Source organism: Bubalus kerabau, chromosome 3 (assembly GCF_029407905.1).
Source record: "Bubalus kerabau isolate K-KA32 ecotype Philippines breed swamp buffalo chromosome 3, PCC_UOA_SB_1v2, whole genome shotgun sequence".
Lineage (NCBI taxonomy): Eukaryota > Metazoa > Chordata > Mammalia > Artiodactyla > Bovidae > Bubalus > Bubalus kerabau.
This window is the reverse complement of record NC_073626.1, coordinates 79,087,507-79,110,170: the sequence shown is the minus strand read 5'-3', so window position 1 is coordinate 79,110,170 and position 22,664 is coordinate 79,087,507. Positions and strand designations below refer to the sequence as shown.

The 22,664-nt window shown below is 43.6% G+C and overlaps 1 protein-coding gene across 2 annotated transcripts in view; it reads left to right on the top strand.

Moving 5' to 3' along the window:
- Nucleotides 1-8,207, top strand: part of GORASP2 (golgi reassembly stacking protein 2) — a 32,281-nt gene extending 24,074 nt beyond the window's left edge. For both annotated transcript variants that reach the window (XM_055572266.1, XM_055572265.1), the window contains exons 7-10: nucleotides 599-722; nucleotides 4,036-4,122; nucleotides 5,173-5,283; nucleotides 6,854-8,207. In XM_055572266.1, coding sequence (XP_055428241.1) covers nucleotides 599-722; nucleotides 4,036-4,122; nucleotides 5,173-5,283; nucleotides 6,854-7,200 — 669 coding nt within the window. In that variant the 3' untranslated portion in view covers nucleotides 7,201-8,207. The remainder of the gene's footprint in view (nucleotides 1-598; nucleotides 723-4,035; nucleotides 4,123-5,172; nucleotides 5,284-6,853) is intronic.
- The last annotated feature ends 14,457 nt before the right edge of the window (nucleotides 8,208-22,664 follow it).

Below are 22,664 nucleotides of genomic sequence, written 5' to 3'. Positions count from 1 at the left end.
GTGGAGGATGCAGGGGTGAAATCTGAAAATCACCCATCCACCTGTTTGTAGAGTCCATACAGATTCATTCATACCCCTACCCCTTGCTCCCCGAAGGTAGAGATCTAGTTCCCACATTCATTCATTGATGAGAAAAAAGATAAGGGGGACTTGTGACGTTAGATATCATACGAAATTTCTAAGGGCTCATTCATGGTATTAAGACTTCAGCTGACTTCCATGAACAATGAAAATTAAAAATCTGGCTGAGAAATCAGAGAAGAGGAAAAAAGTGGTGTTTTAAGGGTTGAGTGTAATCATTTTGGCTAGGAAGGAGAAGAAAGAATCTCCTGGTGTCGAAGTGGCTAAAACAGTGTGTGTGACAGGCTAGATGCCATGTGTTAAGAGACCAGAAGTGACAGGATGGGGAGATGTCTACAGAGTGACATCCTTGGCGCCTTTCAAAATTACGAAGGAGTATCTGAAAGCCAGAGTGCCAGGTGAAAACTTTTGACAGTTTGTACATGATCAAAAAAGTATCAGTAGGACCAGTGAGAGCCAATATGTATATTTTAAGTAAACTTGAGTAATTTCCTTTTTTCTTTCTATTTTTTGGAAGGTCCAGCTGTCCTCAGTTAATCCCCCGTCTTTGTCACCACCAGGAACTACAGAAATTGAACAGAGTCTGTCTGGACTTTCTATTAGTTCAACTCCACCAGCTGTCAGTAATGTTCTCAGTACAGGTATGCAGAAAATAAGATTTCTGTTTTCAGTCTGTTTTGTTTTATATGATATTCTTTTCTGTCTCAAGCTGTAGAATTTTAAAAATTAATTCCAGTGTACTTTGAAAACTGTAGCCGTGCTCTGCATTGACAGGCCCTGCCTGTGAAAGCTGGTGGGTACTGAATTATCACATGCGTTTAAACCTCTTCTCAGCCAGTTTTAGACCTTGGACTTCTCCGTGTTCTACCTTTAAATTCTGTTTAATTGCTCTATTTACTCAGCAGACGTTTGCATATCCCCTAACTAGTGTACCCTGGGGAAACAAAAGTGAGCAGTTTACCGTTCCTTTCCTAGGGGCTCAGTCTTGCTCAGGGGACATGTTCCTGTCTCTTCATTTTCTGTACTCCTTGTTCTACCTACTATACTCCATTTTTGCGTGTTTTAGGTTTTTTCCAACAACTTCATTGAGATGTAATTCACATAGCGTATAGTTTACCCATTTCAAACTGTACAATTTAGTGGGGTTTTGAGTATATTTGCAGAGTTTTGCAACCATCACCTCAGTTTAGAACTTTTCACTGCCCCAAAGGAAATCCTGTACGCCGTCACTCGTTTCCCCCAGTCCCCCAAGGCCTAGGCACTTACTAATCTACTTTCTCCTTCTAGTCTAAATAGTTCATAAAATTTGTGTGGTCGTCTATGACCTTTCTATGTGGCTTCTTTTACCTTGAATAGTGTTCTGTTTTCCAAGTTCATTGATGTTATAGCATATGTTAATACTTTATCTTTTTATGTTTAAATAATGTTCCATTGCATGGGTATGCCACATTTTGTTGATGGGCATTTGGGTGGTTTCTGCTTTTTGGCTATTGTTGAATAATGCGGCTACGAACATTTGTGTACAAGTTTTTGCATAGACATATGTTTTCATTTTTCTTGATTATATACCCAGAAATTAGAATTGCTTGGTCACATGATACAGTTCTTAACTTGGTTTGTTGACACAGTTTATTTTTCCCTTTCCTTTTAAATATCTTCATCATACCAAGAGTATATTGTATACTCAATCAGTGTTGAATAAGTGGGTAAAATACTGCCATGGTTTCATTTTATTTTATTAGTATCTGTTTATTCTTGAGCTCTTTTTTTTTAATATTTGTACTCCAGATCTGCTCATATTCCGCTTTGTTCTAGAATGGACTTAAAACAACCCATCAAGATGCAGTTAAGGTCAACAGTATGGTCCCTAGAGTTTGTCCCTTAGGTTGAAATCCCAAATCTTTTCAGTCTTTGTTTTCCAAGATAAGTTTGAAATTTTTATTTTTTTATAAAAAATTAAAAATTTGAAACATACTCAAAAATAGATGAATGTTAATAAATACAGATATTCATTTGTGTAAAGAGAAGTACAACAGACCCCCACCACCCACCTTCACCAGTTATCAGTATGATGACATTCATCCCTACCCCCTACTCTTTGCTGAGTTTTTCCCAGCTTTATCAAGGTATAATTTGTGTACTATAAAATTTACTTACTGAAAGTATAGAATTCAATGATTTTTAGTAAATTTATGGAGTTGTGCAGTTATCACCACAGTCTAGTTTTAGAATATTTACTAAATGAAATTAAATATTAATGTCATCAGTATCAGGTCATAGATATATTTGGAAGAGATTTTAAAGTTTATTTCATCAAGTAATGTTTGAGTCCTTTTTGTGAGATTGAGTTTACTTATATCCCATCAGATATAAGAAATGGTCCTTTAGTTTATTCTTGAATAGACTTCCCAAGGCGGCAACCCAGTCTGTGTCTGATGGCTCTCACCTGGCTTTACAGTGAGAGTTCCAGTGCATATGAGAGCGCTTCTGGCTTCAGGAGATGGCTGATGTGTCTTCAAGTTGCCGTTTCTTGTGTTGTCTTATAAGCACATGCACTGAGATTCCTGGTCTTATTACACTATAGAGAAATGGGTTATTGAATAGTAAAAGAGGTATCAATAAATCAGAAATTCCTAAAGGAAATTGAAAGAAATCAGCATTTTCACTTTAAGTAAGTAAATTTAGCATTATGACATGAGAAACCACTTTTTGTTAGGTATTTATTTTTCAATCTTTGCTTTGATTATATTGCTGGAAAGTAGCCCAAACAGTAACTGTAGAAACATAAAAGTATGTGTTTTTAAAAAAAACTTCACTGTGGATTTGAAAAATTTGGATTTTCAGAAAGTGAATATATCATTTTGAAATGGCATTAATTGATATGACCTCCTCACACTTCCTGTCTCCCTTTCTTTTTCTGCACCTCATCAGAATGTAAATTTCCTGGGGGTAGTGGTTTTTTTATTTTCTTTATTCTGTAAGTTCCTCGGTGCCTAGAACAATGTCTTGACATATAGCAGGTGCCCACCCTGCCCCCAAACTTGAAAGACTAAACATACCAACCAACCATCCAACACCTTTGAGAATCAAATAAAACAAAGAACTCCCTTCTGATTTTTCATGCCTCCAGTTTCTGCGGAAAAGTAAATATGTGACTAAATAAATTTATAAAACTGTCTGAAAATAGTTGCTTCATACTTTTAGGCACAGTTCATTCTGGCTTTAAGCAGATCTCTGTAAGACAAAATCAAAATCCATGTGCAGTATTACTGTTGTTTGGATATCAGTGAAACTTCCCACTTGAGTAGCTGGTAAGCATTAATAGATAGCCTTTATTAGGTGGTATCCTAAGAGTTACTTGAATGTAAAAGAACATAAACTCTTCAAGCTAACGTCAGTAAAAATGGAAATGTACTAGACTTCAAAGGCATGTCACAGAACCAAGGTCAGAAGGAAATGGAGATTCAGGAAGGTCATTCTTCCCATCTCTGGAGGTCCACATGCTCTTGTCTCTTTCAGGCCATCTACATCATTCTCTTTCACAGACCAGCATTCACTGTTTCACGGGGCACATAGGGTTACATGACCCTTTAGGTCAGGAGCCCAGTAAAGATTGACAGGAATTTTTGTGTCTCATTTCCAAAATTCCGAACGTTTTCCAATCCAGCCCTTCTCAGGGGTGAAACTCATACCTGGTGTTACTTAGCTGGGGTGGGCTCTGTAAAGAGCCCCCCGCCCCCTTGGCCCATGCTGTACTAACAGCCCTTGTGAAGGGCAGAGGGCAGAGCAGGTGGATGAGCTGTGGAGTGACACAGCTGGAAACCAGCTGACTGATTGAAGTCTCACTGAGGGAAGACCTGACCGTGGCAGGAGGGAAGGGACTGAAGACTGTCCACGATGGTCTGCTCGTTCTTTATCAACTGAAATGTTTCAAAGGCTGTGCTTTTATTTTAGGTGTACCAACAGTACCATTATTGCCACCACAAGTAAACCAGTCCCTCACATCTATGCCGCCAATGAACCCAACTACTACATTACCAGGTAAGCCGCAGGAGACATACATGTAACATAATAATAGCTTTATTGGTATTTTACATCTTAGAAACAATGAAAAAAATTTATCCCTATGTGGTGACTTTTTACTTGTTTCTCTCTACTTTATCTCTACTGTACGTTCTCATTTTATCTCTACTGTAAGTTCATGATAAGTGAGAGCAACTGGCAATGAGCTGCAGTCACCAGCTAGTCAGCTGCTGAGCCCTGGGCTCCTTAAACCTAGCCCACCGTCCTCTCTGCCCCCAAGCAGCCTGAGGCCAGAATAAGGAGTGTGTAGATGTTCCATTCGTCAGCACTTCCTTACTTAGGGCATTCTGGTCAGTGCTTAATGAATACAGCATTGTATCCTAGAGACGAGCACTCCTTGCTTGGGTCCTCAGTAACTCTAATGTTAGGTGAGATTTTTATTTCGCTTATTGTTCCCAGTGAAGACCAAGTCTTTTTATCTATCACGTAGGGATCAGATATTATTTCAGTGATCAAGTATAGTTGGCTTGTGAGAGCCTTTAATTGTATGGCTAAAGATGTTGTTACACAGATATACTAAGCCATTAACCAAATGTGAGCATACACAGAATGATAAAGCAAGTGTGATAAAATGTTAATATTTGAGAAATTTGAGTGAAAAACATACATGGGGATTCTTTATTAGCAACTGTGAGTCCGAAATTAAAAAGGGAAAAGGAAAAAAAAAAAGGCTGAGAGAGTGTAAACCTCAACCATCAAAGAAAATCAGTCCCATATTTGCTGAGATAAATCAGCTTCTTCTCTAAGACACTTAGGCCGGCATCATTCTTGCCCTTGGGTTCAGAGGTTGTTTTAAGCCTTACTCGCTTAGCCATCTAATCACTTGGGTACAGAAAGATGCTTCGCTGGGGAGAGGTTTCTGTTCCTGTTGTTACTGTAGTTATGGTACAAAACTGCCGCAGGGTAAGTGGGCTTCTGGTATTTTCACTTCGAAGTGGGTGGTATTTGTTTCAATATGCAAAGGTTTATCGTTGGCACTTTATCTTTTGTTCTCTGCCTTCTCTTCAGGTCTGATGCCTTTACCAGCCGGTCTCCCGAGCCTGCCTGTCCTCCCCAATCTCAACCTACCCACCCCGCCTGTCGTGCCAGGCGTCAGCTTACCGGAACTCGTGAACCCGGGTATGTTGCCCATCTTGCCATAGGACTCTGTCTAATAAAAAGTTTTATCCAGGAAAGGCAGTCCTCTATTTCAGTCTTTTTCTTGCAAGGGCAGATTCTTTAACAAACTTCAGCTGCTTCAGATATAAATTAATCTTTTTTATTTAAAAGGGTTGAAAAAGAAGAGGAGAAAATGTCTTTGTGATGCTCCTCTGCCTGGCTGCCTGTCCCTCCCTCCCTCTCCCTCCTGCCCCTGATGGCTCAGGCTTTGTAAAGGCCAGTTGTAGAAATAAAGAGCAGTGGTGTGGCCTCGCTGAGCTGAGTGGGATGGGAGGTGTGCAGTTCGCCCAGTGGCAGTGAATGAACTCCCTGTGATTCTCCCTGTATTTTGGGCAGCTGCCATCCAGGGACGGGTGGTACCTGTGTTTTGCGTGGCTCAGGCTGGCTGGGCTTGCTGCGCTTGCTACTGGATAAATATTCTTCATTTTTTAAATTGAAGAATAATTGCTTTATAGAAATATTCATTATTAATGTTTTTATAATAAAAACTGCAAGGTTTTAGCTACAGATAGTTAAGTTCACAGATATTCAAAGTATTTACAGTCAGATTTTATGCACTGATGAAAATGAAGCGGCAGAGTGTCCCCACAAGTCTGCTTTTCTGGTTAATGATTACCCAGAGTAGTTTGAGCTTTGAGATGGCCACACATCAGGGTTGACTTTTCATTGCTGTTCTCAAGAATTGGGCCCATCAGTGATGTCGGTGAATGATCTTATTACACCATGGTGTACATTGCCATGTTTCTGTTTAGATCATAACAGCCCCTGTTGTAACACTTATCATCTGTATTTATTCATTACTTGTCCTCATTAACCTGTTTTTTGCTTTTTGGCACAATGGGTTAAAAAACAAATGAAGTCAGTAAATTCAGGCTAATGTTTACTGTCTTAGCATTCCCTTTGTCTTTTTTCGGGGGTAGCCCTGTATTCTTAGACTTTTGACTTTGCCCTTTCCCCAGGTTGACAGACTGGGCCACAGGTTGCCCAAAACCTGTTTTACAACCTGCCTTCCTTTTGTTTCTTGAAGATGTAATACTCTCCCTTCATTCTGCATTTTAAACTTCTTAAAATAAATCTGCCAAGTATACTATAAATAGTTATCAATCAGAGGGCTTGAAAAAAGGCTGAGTACTTCAGGCTTCAGGCCTGGCCCCGGTGTCTCCTGTTCCTCTTGTCTGTCCAGAGTGCAGCTGAGAGTCAACCTACAGTTGGCTTGAAGAGCAGAGTTCTGCTCAGCACCCTGTGTGTTGCCTTGCAGGCAGATGGGTTCCTGTCCATCCTGGCCAGGAGAATCATTTCTTCCCTGAGCTGGGCTGAGTCACACGAGGGAACCTTTCCTCTGGCCAGCTGGTCCTGTGGTGAATATTTAACTCTGTCCGCGCCTCCAGCCAAGGATAATGAGAGGAGGTGATTTGTGTTGTCGCTCCTCAGCTTCCATTTCCTCAGTGAAAGGCAAATGCAGATGATTGTGTGGCTGTGGCTGTTGCCCTTCTGTGCGGGAGGATGTGTGATCTCTGCCTTTTCGTCCTAGGTTTGCCACCTCTTCCTTCCCTGCCTCCCCGAAATTTACCAGGCCTCGCACCTCTCCCCATGCCGTCCGAGTTCCTCCCGTCATTCCCTCTGGTTCCAGAGGTCTCTCCCGCAGCAGGCTCTGCAGACCTGCTGTCCTCCGTCCCACCCGCCGGCAGCCCACCCTCCGACCCCGTCCCGACCACTGCACGGGCAGACACCGCCTCCGCACTCACTGTGGACGTGACAACCCCCCCTCCCAAGGCCCCGGCCACGGTGGAGGACAGAGTCAGCGACTCCGCCACAGCCAGCGAGAAGCCCGTCTCAGCGGTTACGGTTACAGATGCATCTGCCTCTGAGTCACCTTAGCTTTGGACCGGTCTTCAGAATTGGCGTGGTGTGCTCGTTTCACCACAGGAGCGTGTCTGGAAATGCAAACTCTCTTTAATTTCTTACTAGTTTGTACCGTTTCTGTAGGCATCCTGTAAATAATTCTAAGGGAAAACTCAGCAAGAGGATGCGGGCTTGTATTCTGCCAAGTGGGAGTGCGGCTCACGGGCCGGGGAGGGAAACGTCAGGAAGTGCTTGTATTTTAAAACAACCAAAAAGAATTGTAAGGGTGGCTTGCTGCCAGGTTTCCACTGCCATTCTTGGGGGTGTAGCTCTTTGGGAAAGGTGGTGACGGGGTGTTCTCTAGGCTCCCTGTCTTCCTGCTGCTCCTTCTGTAAGGAAATGTAATGTTTTATGCCTAATACCCACTCGCAACATTTCTTGTATTTTGTAAATCATTTGCAAGAATGCAGACCACCTCACTAAGCCGTGAAACGAAAAGATATTTTACTTTTGGTCTCTGTGAGTCACATCTCTATTAAGGTTTACACGAAAATTCCAACAGAAGATGTTAATTAAAGTTAACACAATGTGCACTATTAATTGAACATCTTTTTATTCAGCCTATACACAGATCTTTGTTTTGAGCTCTCAAAAGTACTCAGACAACATTTTATAACTGCTGCTGTTGCTTTATACATCCACTAAAAAATGGCATTTAAAAAGAAATAAAGGAGATGTTACACAGTTTTAAACCAGAAGGTGGCACTTTGTAGCTACTTACAATATTACAGCTGTACTGGGAAGCATAGATACAGCAATAAATTACAGTACTTTTGCTTTTCTCCTTGTGGTACATTTAAATTACAACTCCTGATTGCCATGGCGCAGTCATTAATCTCCAGTGCATCACAATGCATTCATGTAATTCCATGTCTGACCTTTGCTTTCTCCTAAATTTTCTACGAGATGGTAAGTTATGTGGCATTGATTTATTGAATGAAATTAAATGCATATTATGTCTCTGCTTCTTAAATAAGATGAAAGCGATTCGTCAGTTATTGACCTGGCACTGGCATGAATGTTGCCGAGGAGCAGCGAGTAGAACAGGCCTGCTAAAACCCACCTGGAAACTAGAGTTATCCGTGACCACCAGTTTTTAGGATAGATCCATCTCCAGGGCCAGGTTTATATTTCAAGTAAAGGACAAAACAAGGCTCCAGCTCAGGTAAAGTTGAGCAAGTTGTTATTTTTAAAAGATATTCCTGTTTTTTAAAAATGTTCAGGAGCTATCTTAATGGGAAGCAAGTAAGTAATTTTTGAGCTTTAAAGACAAATTTTTTAACAGTAGTTTTTCCAGAGCAGCGATTCTGAACTCTTGTGAAGTCATCTGAGGATGGCAGCAGCCCTGGACCATCTTCCCAGGACAGGGTCTATAAGCACAGAGAGCACACTGAGCTTTGGGGAGAGGGGGATTCTCAGCGTTCACCTGAAAGATGGGCGCAGACTTGGCCCAGACAGGCTCATCGGGCCTTCCTGAGATGGAAAACACTTATTTTAGATATTCTCTTCTTCCTTCAGCTATGGGTTTTTTTACATGGCGTATTCTATTTCAGGGGCCAGAAACACAGATGTGAAAGAGAGTCGCTACCATGAGACCACTCACCATGACCTTTTAGAGGGGATGGTGTCAGCGGTCAGTCCTCTGGGCATTTAAGATGAGCCCTCAGTGAGGATGACAGTCGAATCATCTTTGAACCCCTGGGTCACTCAGGGTGTGAGTTTATGCCAGAGGCATGAGGCAGAAATGGGGAGAACGGAGAATGCTGGTTCGAATAGGCTCGGTTATCAGAACAACTCTCAAAATACAGTGGCTTAAGCAAAGTCTAACTTCTCTTCCATGGTTGGTTTTGTTGGTGTTTTTTTTGTTGTCGTTCTTTGTTGGGGTGAATGGTCTTTCTCTAGTTGCAGGGGGGTGAGCGGGGTGCTTCTCTCCAGTTGCAGCATGGAAGCGTCTCCTGTTGAGGCACAGAGGCTTAGCTGCCTTGTGGGATTTTAATTCCCCAACCAGGGGTCAAATCCATGTCCCCTGCATTGGAAGGCTGATTCTTAACCACTGGACCACCAGGACCATTGCTCTCACCCACGTTCAGAGTTGGAGATGGTCAGGCTGAGGCAGGACCGACCTTTGGTAACGTCAGAGACTGCAGCTCCAGTCCTGTAGTGCTGCTTAGCGTGGTTTTCATTTCCACGGTCATCACATGGGCCCAGATGGCAGCCAGAACCCCTGCCATCCCCTCCTCCTTCTAGCCAGAAGAAAAGGGCCAGCCCCCTTCTTTGGGGGACAGTTCAGAGAGGTTTCACGCAGCACCCTGGCTTGCATTCTTCAGGCTGTTGTGGAGTAACATGGCTGAGAGAGGCCGAAGCGTGAAGGCTGTGCCGCAGGAACCGAGGAGGAAGCAGTGACTAGTGAGGCCCATGCGCGTCCCCCACACAGGGCCACCGTTGGCTGGAGATTCGATGGAGACACTCGGCCAGGGTGCTGGGCAGGAGCAGGAAGATCTCTGAGAGAGGACGTGACTTGAAGAACCGTGCAGGCAAAGGAGGGGCAGAGCGTTGGAGGCTAGAAGAATGGTGAGGAGTGGAGCACACGGGGGCTGGGTCCTGAGTGCCGGCCTAGGGGGTTGGGGCTTTGTCTTAAAAACAGGAGTCGCTGGGGGATTTCCTTGAGGACAAGCTCATCTGCATTTGAGGAAGCCTCTCTAGTAGTGGAGGATGGAGGGGCAGCCAGCCCTGAAATGAGCGCACAGAGGAGACTCAGGAGGCAGCCGTCATCTGAAGGCCCTGTTGGTAGCTGGCAGTAAGGCTGTGATGATGACTGTATCTTTCTTGTGTTCCTATTTATGCTTAGTCCCTTACTAAATTTGCTTGCTTTAGAACAGTCAGCTTTAGATCATTTCCTAAAAACTGAAAAAGACCTTCCCCATTTGTGAGGCTGAAGTAAAATGGCTCTGCCTGGGCCTGAGGGTAAAGGCCTCCTGTTTAATTATCTGACCACCCAGCAAGGGGGTCAAATTAGAACCACCTCTCAGAGTATGGATTCCTGGGCCCCTGAGTTCTGAAAAGCTTTCCAGGGGATGAGAATCACTACACACTTGACATTTGTCTCCTTCACTGTACCTGCCCCTGCCCAGCTCCAGTTAGCAGCAGGCCCTGAACCATATCCTAGGTGATCATTGAGACAGGCTGGTCTATAACCTGAAGTAATAATGCAATCAGTTCAGTTCAGTTCAGTCGCTCAGTTGTGTCCGACTCTGCGACCCCATGAACCACAGCACACCAGGCCTCCCTGTCCATCACCAACTCCTGGAGTCCACCCAAACCCATGTCCATCAAGTCGGTGATGCCATCCAACCATCTCATCCTCTGTTGTTCCCTTCTTCTGCCTTCAGTCTTTCCCAGCATCAGGGTTTTTTCAAATGAGTCAGCTCTTCGCATCAGGTGGCCAAAGTATTGGAGTTTCAGCTTCAGCATGAGTCCTTCCAATGAACACACAGGACCAATCTCCTTTAAGATGGACTGGTTGGATTTCCTCGCAGTCCAAGGGAAATAAGGCAATAGAAAATCCGTTGTCTACTGAGACATTTTCACCACCTAGCAAAGTGCACACGTTGGAGAAGGGGTCTTTTATCAGTGATACCATTTGCAGTGGATCTTGGAAGAACAGTTTCTGGTCTTGCTAACCAGTGTGTTCCTTTATAAGCTCCTTGCATATGAGCCAATAACTACAAGAATGGGGAAATAACACCAAAGCCACAGGCCAGCGGAATGGTAGTTGAAACTGCTTCCCGGCTTGCAGTACCCTGGGAGCTGGAGAGGGATGGAGAGATGTTCACAGGGATGGGGCCCGTTGACAGAGGCAGCTGCAGGGCTGGGGACAGAGTTCTTGTCCGTTAAAGAGCAGTTCAGGACTGACCAGTGTAGGAAAAGCTGCCTCGTCGGGGAGTTACACAAGCACAGTGCCCTCTGGCCAGCCGTCTTCGCCAGCGCAAACAACGAGAGCACACGCCGTCCACTGGTGGGTGTGCGCCCGGGGACTTCGTGTTATCAGAGTTAAGGTTGCGCCATGTTTCCTGGCACTCCTGGATGGGAACAGGCCCCAGCGTGTGGGGTGAATACTGAAACGGGGAGCTGAGCCAGCCCTGTCCCAAGCCCTCTGCAGGATGGTCTACCCAGGGAACAAGAGGTAGCAAAATGACTTCTTGCAGACACCTTTGAGCCACCCTGTACATTCTTAAATGTGAATTAATTGCCAACATTTCCAAACCAGAAAATTTCACAGAAGTCCGGATGTCTGGTTTCCCTTGCCCATTATCTGGCAACACTACGTCCTCAGCCCCACAAGGAAGCAAGCCCCCTTGAGCCGACACCACCAGGTTGCCACCTGGCCTGCTGGTTTCTGCCACGTGCCTGGTCCACAGGCATCTGAAGTCGCAATGTATCAAGTATTGTCCTGGTGGCGATGAGTGGGAAGCCTGGGCTTCAAAAAGCTGGAGGGGCCAGAACGTAGGGAATCCAGGATCAGAAAACAAGAATTTTCATGGACTTCATTATTTTCCATCCATGAATCATGGTGAAATGGTTGCTAAGGTTGACAGAATTTGAAGCAGGCACTTAAACTCTAAACCTTGGGGAGAAATAGGTCTCTGGACCGTGACCAAGATGATGACAGGGATTTGGGTTTCCCCAGCCTCTCCCGGAAGCCAAGTCTGGGACAAAAACCCATTAGTTGAATTTACCTTGACAACCAAATCTATTGAAATATGTCATCAGTTCTCTTTTTTTAGGGACCAAGGAGTATGTAAAGAGAGGCCCTGCCTGAATTTCCAAGTGGCTTCCTTGCCCTCCATGCCGTGGCCTCGAATCCTGGTGAGAGGGAAGCCGCTTAGAGTCCAGCTCTGGCCACTCTGGCCCGGTGTGAGACTGGAACAAGTAATGGTCACCTGAGGTTGGGTGTGTGGGGGAAGCATCTTCAAGGAATGCCTGGCCTGCATTAGAGTGGCTCGGGTGAGGGGACTTCTCATTTCTTATGCAGTTTTATATCAGCATAATTTTTAAAAATGTATTTGAATTACTTTTCAGTCAACAAAAACAACAGGGTTATTTTTCATGTAAAGGACAAATGGAACTTAAAAGAGCCAGGACTGCCTAGCCTGGGGGAGGGGAAGGTGCTGGCCTTCTCCAGTGGCATTTAAAAGCTCCCTGCTAAGAAATCCCTAACACTGGCCCTAGATGAGAATTATTAGTAATGTTTGCTTTAGTAGACCTGTTCTTTGATGATCTGCAACATTATTTTGTGTTTGTAAATCAGTTTGGCCAGAAATGTCCCTGTGTGGTTCAGACAGCTCTACTGAGCACAGAGACACGATGGCAAGAGTTCACATCGTCTCTAGGGCTCCCTTCCGGCATTTAGATCTCCGGAAATCACGTTAGCTGTCAGGTACACGAACTATTCGCAGTTCTAACATTGTTTAATTTGAGATCAGCAACTGAACAACCTGTGTGCTTTGGGGTGGTGGAGAACATAAATGTGAGAGCAAATTCCACCTGTCTTTAGTTGAGGAGCTGAATAAAAATAAGAAACAGGTTCCTATTGCCTAAATTGAGGGGCTCGGAGCTCAGTCTGATTTTAATAAACAAAGCCAAACTTGGTCTCTGCAAAGTTTTTGTTTTTCTTTTCCTGGAATGACCAGAAATAAAAAGGGCATGTAACCTCAGAGATAGTGAAATATATTTTTCCAAAATCAGATCTCTAGTAGGCAAATGGTGTCACTTGAGGTGAAAACCCTACCAGCTGGGGGTCTTCTGGAGAGGACAGATGAGGGGTGACAGTAGACATGGAGGAGGCAGAAGAGAGAGAGAAGGGGGGCCCTGGGCAGGCACAGGTTCTGGGCTTGATCCCATGGACTGGTGTTGCCAAATGTACATGGAAGACATTTTTGTTTTCCAATTTTATTACCTATATATTTATTTTAACATGTGTTGAAAAAATAGATCTGCTTTGTAGGATGAGGCTAAAGTAGCTTCCTTTATCAACTTTATTGACAAAAAGGAATCAACTTAAAGAGAAGTACTGAGTTGACAGCAGGTGTCAAGCAGGGCAATTTTTTCTTCAATCCTCCCTGGCCTCCCAGTAGGTGGTACTGATATCTCCATTTACCAAATAAGTAACTTCCAGTTCACACAGTGGAAGCTTTAGGATAGGAGCTGACTCCTGTAGGTCTGTCTGCTCCCACGTCTCAGTTCTGTTACCACACACCGATTAGGAGCCGTAGAACCCAAAACTGACTTTCGTCCAGCAACTTCTGTTGTCTCCAAAGCCACGTGAAGCCGGAGCCCGGCCGGCAGCGCGCGCCGCGGCCACCAGGTGGCGCAGCGAACCTGGGAAAGCCGCGCCCCGTCGGAGGCCGCGGGGTCTCCGGGCCAACCTCGCAGGGCCCTTGGGCGGGGCTGGGACGTCGCAGGAGCGGCCGCGAGGGTGGGGACGTGTTTTTTTTTCCTTTGGAAAAGGGCTAGCTGGGACTTAGTCCCTTACTTCCCTTCCTCCGCAGACAGGTAGCTAGGTAGGGATGCAGAAAAGCCTGGGTGCATTCACCAAAAGGAGTCCCTTTGCAACACAATTTTAAAGTAAATACATCAGCCTGAGGCTTGTTAAGATAGAAATGAAAAGCCCTACAGGTGACTGTGAACGCCTCATACTTCCAAAAACATCAGAAAGTCGAGATCCTGATTGGGGGGTGGGGGCGGGTCTTGCTTCCATCATTCCCAGACACATATTCCCTTACCCTCGACCCCCAACCCCAGGCTCCCCGCCCTGAGGTTAGAGCCTGGCTCTCTGGTAGTGAGTGAGCCCCTTGTCCAACAAGCCTCCGCTCATCCGTCCCACAACTCTGTGAAGGCACACGTTTCTGCCTCACAGGCCCTGGGCACACCTCGTGGAGCAGCCAGGTTGGGCCCAGGTGGTCTGAATTCAAAGGCCTCCCCCTCCCCACGCTGCTGACAACGAGCAATGAGATGCGTGTGTAAGGCACAAGGAGCACGCACAGGCGGGAGCTCCGCAGACCGAGGCCTGAGCCGGCTTCTGGGGAGGTGCTTCTGCGCCTTGGAGGAAGGAGAGAAGCTCCGGGCCAAGTGGAAGCCTACTGTCCTCAGAAGCAGCAGCACCCGCAGTGACGTGAAGGTAGGTGGCACTCAGGATGTTCTGGAACCGCATGTCGCGCCGGGTGGCTGGAATGGGAAGGGCGATGTCTGGAGTGGCGGCAGGTGCGGGTGGGGCTGCAGAAAGGGCCTGGGGAACCCAGGAGTTCAGGCTACATTACTGGGGAGTCGATAAAAGCTGTTTTGTTTTTGCAAGGAAGTAAAAAGTTTGCCTCTTAACAAGGATCAGAGGTTTAAAAATCTTACCTTTTAACAAGCTTTTTAAAAATGAAATATGCGGAACATAGACTTAAAAATGAAAAATTGGGATGGAACTGCTGGTTGCTGCCCTCTGAGCAGGAGAGAAAGGTGTGGGTGGCATCTCTGAGGAAAGGGTCCCCAACTCCCCCAGAGCTGCACCGCCTAGGGGAAAACTAAGACTTCGTCTTATCCACAAAGAGACTCAAGCCCAGAGAAGTGCTGTGCTGCCTGGGCCTCCTGCCTCCCATTCCACCCCATTCCCACCTCCAGCGCCTGCTCTCCAGCGGCTGGGGCGTCCCCTCACTGTCTCCTGGTTTGTGGAGGTCTGGTGAAAGCCCAGCGGGGTGAGGCATCTTCATCTTCTGTAGTCCCTCTCCAGGCAAGGCAACCCTTTACACCTGGGCACAGAAAAGCAGTTCCCCACCAGTGCTTTTCAGCCCTGCATGCCTAAAAAACAAAATACCAACATGCCTATGGCCCAGGGCCTGGGCGGGGATGCTCAGAGATCATCTCCCTCAGTTCCTCATGTTACAGATAAAGCCTGAAATCCGGAGAGGTTAATGACTCTCTCTCAGGCTTACAGTTGTAGAGATGGTAGAAAGCTGGGCCTGGTACCCAGGTGGAAATAATCTTGTGTTGTCTCAGCCTGTAGTGGCTAAAGGCAAGGCTTCAGTTCCGCGCCAGGGACTGAGGTTTAGTCGTGGCAGTGAGAGCCGACTCCTGACCGCTTGACCACTGGTCAGTGATAAGGTCCTAGCCCCTTGGCTTTGCAGAAAACAATTCCTACAAAGAGAGTATTTATTAAAAGGAAAAAGAGTACAGTATGTGTGGATAGATGCACAGGTGGACTCAGAGCTGCTCCCTTCTGGTGGTTTGATTCACTTTTGTGGGGCATTTCTTCTGGGTTTCCTTTGGCCAGTCATCCTGATTTGCCTGGTTCTGAGCCGGTACTTGGTGTATCTCAGGATCCTCCCATGGGTGCCTGGGTGTGCATCTCAAGGCCTATGGGTAGACTTCGCACCATTGCCCTTCTGACCTCCAAGGAGCTTTCTAGTTGGGAAGGTTTCCTGGACTTCAAGAATGAAAAATATGTGGTTTCTTATCTGGGCAAGGCCCAACATCCTCTCTTGATTGTCATGCTACTGATATTTTGGAGTTTGTCCACAGATGAACTCCAGTTGCTTATTCTGGAGTCGGGGCAGGGGGCATCTACCTCCTGCCTCAAAAATAGGAATCTTTCATTTGTTCTTCCAGCGGGGCCACAATCTGTGCAGTGAGGGGATGGAGTGGGTGGGGCAGCTCCCAGGCTTTTGAGGCAGCAGTGGAACTGGGGTAGAGGGGGCAAACTCAAGGTCCCTGCTCACACAGAGGGGATGCTCTTAGCTCACACCAGAGCTCACAGTACCCTCATTTTTATCCAAATTTAAAATGCCGGTGATTCTGTCAACAATGAGACAGTGTAGTCATCAGGACTTTTAGTTGAGATAAGAACCCAGTTAGAAGCAGCCTAGTCAATCGGTGGCCATTTAACCCTGGGCTCCTGGAGGAGCTTCTGGGACTAAAGGGGAGCCACATGCCTGGGCAGCTGCTCTCTCTGGGTCCTGGCGTCTTTCCACCCCTGCAGACTGGAGGGTGAATGCACGTGGAGGGGATGATTCCTGCGAGAAAGTGCTGCAGCAGTGTGACATTTGAGGCGGGGAGGCCGCCTCTGAGGTTGTACCATCTGTTGTCGCACACTGGTGGCAGGGTTTAATCGCCCTATCTGGTTTAATCGCCTCTGCAACACCTAACACATCACTGGCTCACAGCAGGCACCTGACCTCTGCTGAATGAGCCACCATCAAGATGTGTCCTCATGTAGCTCGGAGTCTGGCTGCGGGTCCCAGCTGAGAGCAAGTCCATGCAGTGAACGTTAGAGCAGGACGAGCAGCAGAGGGCGCCCACCCCAGGCCGGTACCCTCAACAGGGATGTGAGGTGAGGACATGCCTTCCTGGAGGAAATACAGAATGGGGGTTAGAGTGAAGACCACAGTCCTCCCTGCTTCCGGGGGGAGAGCTGCCAGTGGGGATGAGCGGAGGGTCTGGTGGAGGTGTGCTATTCTACTGGCCGAGGGCGACAGAAGGGCGAGGCTGCTCTCCACTGCCCTGACACCCAGGTCACAGGTTCTGTGGTCTCTCATTTCCTGTCTAATGGGGGGCGGGGTGCAGAGTTCAAAACAGTGGGTTGGTTTCGATTTATGATTGGGGCTTCCCAGGTGGCTCAGTGGTAAAGAGTCCGCCTGCCAATGCAGGAGCTGCAGTAGACGCAGGTTTGATTCCTGGGTCAGGAAGATCCCCTGGAGAAGGAAATGGCAACCCACTCCAGTACTCTTGCCTAAAAAATAGGGGACTTAGCTCTTTGCCCAAGAGGAAGCAGTAAGTTACGGGAAGAAATTAAATCTAAAGAAAGTATGATGGGATTCTCACTTTCAAAAGGTGATATTCAGAGGTTTATTCTTTTGCTTATAACAGGTTGGGAGAATTCATAAAACATCTTAACACTGAGAAAAATAAAAACCTTGAAGTATCTGAACATGTGAGAAACTAGTAGCTCTTTGTTAGCTTAGGAGAATGGAGTGGTGTCTGGAAAGAAATGCATTAGATGAATATTGGCAAAAGTATCAATAACATAATCATGGAGGGATTTAAGTTCATACTTGTAATAAAAATGACTCAAATTATTTTAGTACCTTTTTGGAGAATTACCAGGAAAGATTTTTGTCTTAAGTGATTTCCAATTTTTCACAACTAAGATTTGTTTAGAAGTTTCTCTTTTGAAGAGTCAGAGAGAATGGATATCATTATATCTATGAGCTGCTTCAGATTAGAATTCCCCAAATACCCAGAGTATTGCCAGCTATTATTGTCAGTATTCTCAGCTTTCAGCTCAAAGTATGCTTTGGTACATTTGATAATTTGGGGGGTATGACTCTGTCACATTATTTCCTCGCCAAAGTGAAGAGTTTTTAAAGTGTTATTTTAGCTATTTTATACTAGAGTAGCATAGACTTGGACTTTTTTACATACCTCTTTTTATTTTTTTCAGGAGCATTTATCACATTATCTTACCACAATGGAGTTGCACTTTTGTGTGTGTGATCTAGTGTGTTTCCTCTGTTGGATTCTGTGCTCCAGAAGGACACTTTGCTTTCTTCCATATTGTTAGACTCCAGAGTGTCTGACATACACTGTTTGCTCTGTAAATTCTTATTGGATGAATTGAAAAGGTCTTTGAGGAATTTCTAGACTAGGCTAGATAAGAACCCATTTTGCAGCATCCCTGTGTTATTTTCTAAATACTCAAAAAGCATTTGTAAAGGATGGGATTCTCATGTAGTGGTTTATATCATTTAAGAGAGATCTTTTCATGGTATAAAAATTTTATTGTCTAAAGCTTTTGAAATCATACAGAGTCTATTCTCTTATCACTGTGGAATTATGTTCTTAATCAATATAAAAAGATATTTGAAAATAACCCACATATTTTCAAGCGTAATGTGACTTTTAGCAAGAGAGATCTTTGGCTTAGCCATTGAAAGCCTCACCAATGTTAAGACTGAAAAAACAAAGGGTAATTGCAGAGAAGAAAGCATTTAAATGAGAAATTACTATCAAACATATTTTTTAAATGTTGCACTTTATTTTATGTTTACAGTGTCACCTTGCTTATAGTCTGTGGGAACTTGAATTTGTATCCTGCTGTTATGTAAAGATTGTATAAATCTTAATTGTGTTAAATTGGTTCATTGTGCCTTTTAGGTCCTCTGCTGTATCCACTGTATCCTCCTGCTTTTCTGTCTATCATTCTATTAATTTTTGAGAGTTGGATAATGAAACTCCAACTAAACTTTATCTATTAAAAAAAATAATTGTAGTGGAACTATATGTAACTTTGTTCTGTATTTTCCAAGTCTCCTGTAAATGTGTTACCATACTTCCATAATTTAACAAATAAAAGAGAAAAATAACTTATTTAAAATAAGTTAAATGATACAAGCTGCAAATCCTTGTTTGACTTACTTGAATTCACTCATGACTGAAACCAACTAGATATGTTAACTTGTCTGATTTTTCCAAGCAACATTTTTGCCTTAAAGAAAAGAATATATGACACTTTGACTTTTTATGAAGATGAAAATTAGGGCAAGGTAATATTTCTTAAGATTCAGTTGATATATTAGTTACCAATGTACAATACAATGATTCCATATTTGTACATATTGCAGAGTGACCACCAGTGTCTAGCTAACATCTGACACCATAGTTAGAAATTTTTTTCTTCTGATGAGAACTTTCAAGAGGTACTCTCAGCAGCTTTCAAATATGCAATAGTGTCAGCTGTAATCATCATGCTGTGTGTCACCTCCCCTTATTTTTTTTTAAACTGAAACTTATACCTTTTGACCCTCTTCACACCTTCATTCACTCCTTACCCAGACACCTTTGGCAACCACCAATTCTCTGTATCTATGAGCATGGTTTTTTCTTCATTGGTTTAGATTTCTGCGCATAAATGAAGTCATACAGTATTTGTCTTTCTCTGTCTGCCTTATTAATAGTGCTGCTGCTGCTAAGTTGCTTCAGTCGTGTCCGACTCTGTGCGACCGCACAGACGGTAGCCCACCAGGCTCCTCCATCCCTGGGATTCTCCAGGCAAGAACACTGGAGTGGGTTGCCATTTCCTTCTCCGATTAATAGTTCATTAACCATAATTCCCTAAGGTCCATCTATTTGTTGCAGTTGGCAAGATATTATTCTTTTTATGGCTGCATAATATACAGTTACAGATATATTTATCACATTTTCTTTATCCTTTCATTCAGTTGGATTGCTTCTGTGTCTTACATATTGTAAATAATGCTGCAGTAAACATGTTGGTGCAAATACCTTTTCCAGTTAGTGTTTTCATGTCCTTTGGATAAATATCTAGAAGCACAATTGCTGGATCATAACAGTAGAATCATTTTTTAACTTTTGGAGGAACCTCCATGCTGTTTTCCATAGTGGCTGCACCAATTTGCAATCCCGCGAACGGGCATGAAGGTTTCCTCTTCTCTACATCTCACCGACACACTTACTGTCTTTTTGTAATTGCCACTCTAGAGGTATGAGGTGATATTGCAGTTCTGATTTCCTTTTCCCAATGATTAGTGATGTTGAGCACCTTTTCATGTACTTGTTGGCCATCTGAATGTTTTCCTTGGGGGGAAAAAAGTCTATTCAGATCATTTGTACATTTTTTTTTAAACTGGATTTTTTTTGGCTGTTGAGTTTTGAGTTCTTTGTATATTTTGGATACTAACCCCTTATGAGGTATATGACATCTGCAGATATTTTCCCCACTTGGTAGGTTGTCTTTTCGCTTTGTTCATGGTTTCCTTTGCTGTGCAGGAGCTTTTTCATTACATGTAGTCCCGCTTGTTCACTTTTGTTGTCAAGTACAAAAAGGTCCTCACCAAGACCTATGCTGAGAAGCTTATCACCTGTTTACTTCTGAGAGTTTTATGATTTCAAGCATGTTCAAGGCTGTCATCTGTTTTGAATTACTTTTTGTGTAAGATCTAAGTTAGTGGTCCGGTTTCATTCTTGTGTATGTGGCTGTCTAGTTTTCCCTACATCATATATTGAAGAGATGACTCTTTCCCCATTGTATATTCCTGGCTCCTTTGTCATAAATGAAGTGATCATATATGCATGGGGTTATTTATGGGCGCCATATTCTGTTATGGTGTGTGTTTTATGCTAATGCCATACTGTTGTGATTACTAGAGCTTTGAAATATAGCTTAGAATCACAGAGTATGAAGACTTAAGCTTTGTTCTTTCTCAAGATGGCTTTGGTTCTTTGGGGCTTTTCTGTTTCCATATGAATTTTAGTATTTTTTTCCTCTATTTTTATGAAAAATACCATTGAAATTTTGATAGGGATTCATTGAATCTTTAGATTGCTTTGAATACTATGGACATTTCAATTCTATTCTTTCAGTCCATGAATGTGGAATATCTTTCCATTTATTTGTGCCTTCTTCAGTTTCTTTCATCAATGTCTTAAGTAGATTTCTGTACATGTTTTTAATTTCTTTGGTTAAATTTATTCCTAGATGTTTTATTCTTTCTGATGCGACTGTAAATGGTTTTGTTTCCTTAATTTCTCTTTCTGATAGTTTGTTATTATTGAATAGAAACACAGTAGATTTTTGCGTATTGTTTTTGTATCCTGCAAGTTTACTGAATTTGTAATTAGTTTTAACAGTTTTGTTTTTGTGAAGTCTTTGGGGTTTCTATATATCCTGTCATCTGCAAATAGTGGGAGTTTTCTTCCTTTTCAATTTAGCTGCCTTTTATTTTTCTTGGCTAAATGCTCAGCCTAGGCCTTCCAAAATTACACTAAGTAAGTGGTGAGAGTAGGCATCCTTGTCTTATGCCTGATTTTAGAGGAAAAGCTTTCAGGTTTTCACTGTTGAGCATGACGTTAGCCATGGACTTCTCATATATGACCTTTATTATGTTGAAATATATTCCCTGAAAGCCACTTTGTTGAGATTTTTTAATCATAAGTGGAAATTGTATATTATCAAATGTTTTTTATGTGTATTGAGATGATAAAATCATAAGGTTTTTTATATTTTATTAGAGTCTAGTTGATTTACCGGAGAAGGCAATGGCAACCCACTCCAGTACTCTTGCCTGGAAAATCCCATGGACGGAGGAGCCTGGTAGGCTGCAGTCCATGGGGTCGCTAAGAGTTGGGCACAACTGAGCGACTTCAGTTTCACGTTTCACTTTCATGCATTGGAGAAGGAAATGGCAACCCACTCCAGTGTTCTTGCCTGGAGAATCCCAGGGACGGGCGAGCCTGGTGGGCTGCCATCTATGGGGTCGCACAGAGTCGGCCACGACTGAAGCGACTTAGCAGTTGATTTACAAGATTGTGTTAGCTTCAGGTGTACAGCATAGTGATTCAGTTATTCATATCCATATATCCTTCTTTTTCAAATTCTTTTCCCATATAGCTTATTATACTGTATTGAGTAGAGTTCCCTATGGTATACAGTAGGTCATTGTTGACTATTTTATATATAGCAGTGTGTATGTTAATTGCAAACTCCTGATTTTTCCTGCCACACCTTTCCCCGTTGATAACCATAAGTTTGTTTGTGAACTGAGTCTTGTTTCTGCTTAGTAAATAAGTTCATTCATTTTCAGCTTTCACATATAAGTGATATTATATCTATCACTTGATATGTATCATATCATTTGTTTTTCTCTAATTTACTTCACTTAGTGTGAATCTCTAGGTCCAGCCAGGTTGTTCCACATGTTATGGCCAAGTAATATTCCATTTTATGTGTGTACCACATCTTCTTTATCCATTCATCAGTATTCTTGCCTGAAAAATGCCATGGACGGAGGAGCTTGGCAGGCTATAGTCCAAAAGGTCGCAGTCAGACATGACTGAGCACACAACACCCACACACAACATCTTTATCCATTCATCTGTCGATGGACATGTAGGTTACTTCCATGCCCTGGCTATTGTAAATAGTGCTACAGTGAACACTGGAGTGCAGATGTCTTTAGAATTGTGGTTTTTGTAGAGTATATGCCCAGCATTAGAATTTCTGGGTCATATAGTAGTTCTATTCTTGATTTTTAAAGGAACCATTGTACTGTTCTCCACAGTGGCTCTACCAGTTTTCATTCCCACCAACAGTGCAAGATGTTTCTCTTTTCTCCACACCCTGTCCAACATTTATTGTTTGTAGATTTTTTTTTTTTTGATGATGGCCATTCTGACTGTTGTGAGGTGATACCTCGTTGTAGTTTTGATTTGCATGTCTCTAATAATAAGCAGTATTGAGCATCTATTTATGTGTTTACTGGCCATCGGTATGTTGTCTTTGGAGAAATGTCTGTATAGGCCTTCTGTCCATTTTTAGTTTGGATTTAATGCTTTTTTTGGATACTGAGCTACATGAACTGTTTATTCCCTTGTCAGTTGCTTTA